The sequence below is a fragment of the Tachysurus vachellii genome, chromosome 6 (assembly GCF_030014155.1).
Source record: "Tachysurus vachellii isolate PV-2020 chromosome 6, HZAU_Pvac_v1, whole genome shotgun sequence".
In the NCBI taxonomy this organism is placed as follows: domain Eukaryota; kingdom Metazoa; phylum Chordata; class Actinopteri; order Siluriformes; family Bagridae; genus Tachysurus; species Tachysurus vachellii.
In genome coordinates this window covers 31,662,775-31,665,351 of record NC_083465.1, presented here as the reverse complement: position 1 = coordinate 31,665,351, position 2,577 = coordinate 31,662,775, and the positions used below count along the sequence as shown (strand labels likewise).

At 41.2% G+C, this 2,577-nt stretch overlaps 1 protein-coding gene across 1 annotated transcript in view; it reads left to right on the top strand.

Moving 5' to 3' along the window:
• The window catches only part of mxd4 (MAX dimerization protein 4), an 11,191-nt gene extending 8,614 nt beyond the window's left edge, over window positions 1-2,577 (top strand). Inside the window, exon 6 of the mRNA XM_060873286.1 lies at window positions 1-2,577. This exon is cut by the window's left edge and continues 73 nt beyond it. Coding sequence (XP_060729269.1) covers window positions 1-25 — 25 coding nt within the window. The 3' untranslated portion in view covers window positions 26-2,577.

Genomic DNA, 2,577 nt, shown 5'->3' with positions numbered 1-2,577 from the left:
TCACTACAGCCCATGCAGCTTTTAATCCATGTCACTCTGTCCATCCTTCCCTGTTCTCTGAGAAGTGGGCCGTTCTGTTCTTCCTGTACTTCCTGTTTCCTATATATCCGTCTCTGAAGAACAATCTGCAGTCTGTTCATCCGGCTCTGAACTCTCACTACACCTCCTGAGTGTAAACCAATGAAACGAGTGCCCTAGTGAGAAAGTGTGTGTTAGAGACGCTGCCATCTTAAAACAGGCTGGATCCACGAGGTGAATGACGTAGCATTTAGCACACTACACCTTGCACACTTCTCACACTAAACACAAAACCTTTTCAAATGTTCAAAAATACCACTCAAATAAGTTTCATCACTAATTTAATTATTAAGCTCTGTGTGAATTAGCAGTGTAATAATTAGCAAAAACAAACTGAGGATGGCTCAGTCACCACGCACATGGGCTGTTATATTTCATCAGTCATCTTGATTGTGTCATCACCAGTAACATTTATTTTACTCCTTTCATTAGACTTAAGAGTTACCATGAAATTACAGTATATATTAATTTGAAAAACAGCCTAACTACTTAGCACAGCTAACTTTTGATATTATGCAGCTATCTAACGATAACAATACTTGTGAAGGCATATAATCAACATTGTGATCGACTGATCAGCTTTAACTGGTTCCTCCCCAGTGACTGAGGCCTGAGGTGTGTCACTCACAAAAACACATAAATATAAAGAAGTGTGTCCCGGCCAAATCAGGATCCAGCCCTTTTTTTCTCAGTAGCAACATGATGTAGCAATAACGCCATTGTGTGTGTGTATAATTCACTAATGCACTCACACACACTCGATGCAGCGTACAAACACACACTCCTTACACAGTGATGTGTCAGAGCCGGATGCTAGCTTGTAGTACAGATTAGCATGCAACTACAACACAGTATGTTAATTTGCAGTATTCTTTGTGGACACACACACCTCTCTGTCTATATCATTAACCCATCCCAGAATTTTAGCTCTTCCAGTAATATCACCTTGGTTTGGTCTCATTCTAACTAGTTACCTGTAGAGGTGCAGTGTGTATGATGTCATCATGATAGCCACGCCCCTTCACTTGATGGGCGGGGGAAAAAAGACTATATACAACAGTGTATATTAAATAGAAGTGTATAAAATTGTGTAGGTCACCCAATGTGACTTTAGCTCTATATTTCTGTCAGAATTTTTTTTTATTCTATTTTCCTAAAATGCAAAAGACCAAAAAAAAAAAATAAATAAATATAAATACTTACATATATGATTATATACAAGAAATGACAGGCTGAACTCTGCCATCTTTCTGTGCCTTGGTCATGTCCCATTCCTCTGCTTATACACTTCCCTTTACTCCCTACACCCTACTCTTTATTACCTACTCAGGTCTACTGCCCCAGTTACAGATGGAGAGTCTGGCTTACTGTTTCCCAATTCAACATGCAGAACATGCACTATAGAGTGTCCTTTGTAAAAAACCTGTAGGACATGGCCTGGGTGTGTCTCAATCCAACATGTATACCATATGTTTAAGGACATCCCCTTCTTATTATGCCCTGTCCTCGGGTTTGTTTCATTTAGCAGACTCATCAGACTTTGCCAAACACGGTGTGTTTCTTTGTTCCCATCCAGAATGTAGACTGAACTTTCATCATCCCTCCAGGAGTCATGTCTCATTCCTCATCTTGTTGGCTTCCTCATATCCTAGAGCCCTACTCAGGTCTCCTTCCTGCACACACTCACAGCCCACATCCTCAGACAGAACAGGATATTCTGCTGGGGTGTGTCCCAATCCAACACATGGACACCTTCCTCGCCTCTTTCATACTCCTGTGGTTGTGGTCTTTACGCTTAGTGCAGAGGAAGACACTGGGAGAAGATTGATCATGGCAGCTCGGGCTTTTCTTCCCTCTCTCACCTTCTCCTAGTGAACTTCCTCTTACTAGTAGAGATAACTAGTGTTAACTCCTGCCGAGGACGATTGTGGGTAATCTAGTCCCTCTGATGAGCATAGTGAAGGTAGTGTGTGACAGACTGGTCTGAGATCAGTGTGAATGGGCAGCTTTCATCACGAGGAACACACACACACACACACAAACACACACATGCCCCTACCTCTCTCACAGATCTTCTTGCTAGTGTGGGTGGGAATTTAGTGAGTGAGACAGAAAAAGAGAAAGGGTCACAAAGTCCGAGAGTGAGACAGCGAGACAGAGAGTTAGACAGTTCTAATGCATTCCTATTATAACGCCCTAAAGCACTTCCACTTTTATTTCACAGCACTATTATTTTCACTTTTATTTTATATTTGAATTTTTTTTTTAATCATAATTTGTCTTCCTGTAACCTGTCAGTGTGATGAGAGTGGGGTCAGAGGTCAGAAGGGTTCTGTGCCAGACACCTGTTTATACAGGATGTGTAACATACATTTAAATTTATTTTTGTGCTTGTTTACACACACACACACACACACACACACACACACACACACACACACACAGGTGCTTGTGTACTGAACAGTGTACTATACTGAAATAAACCTGATTTTATACGCA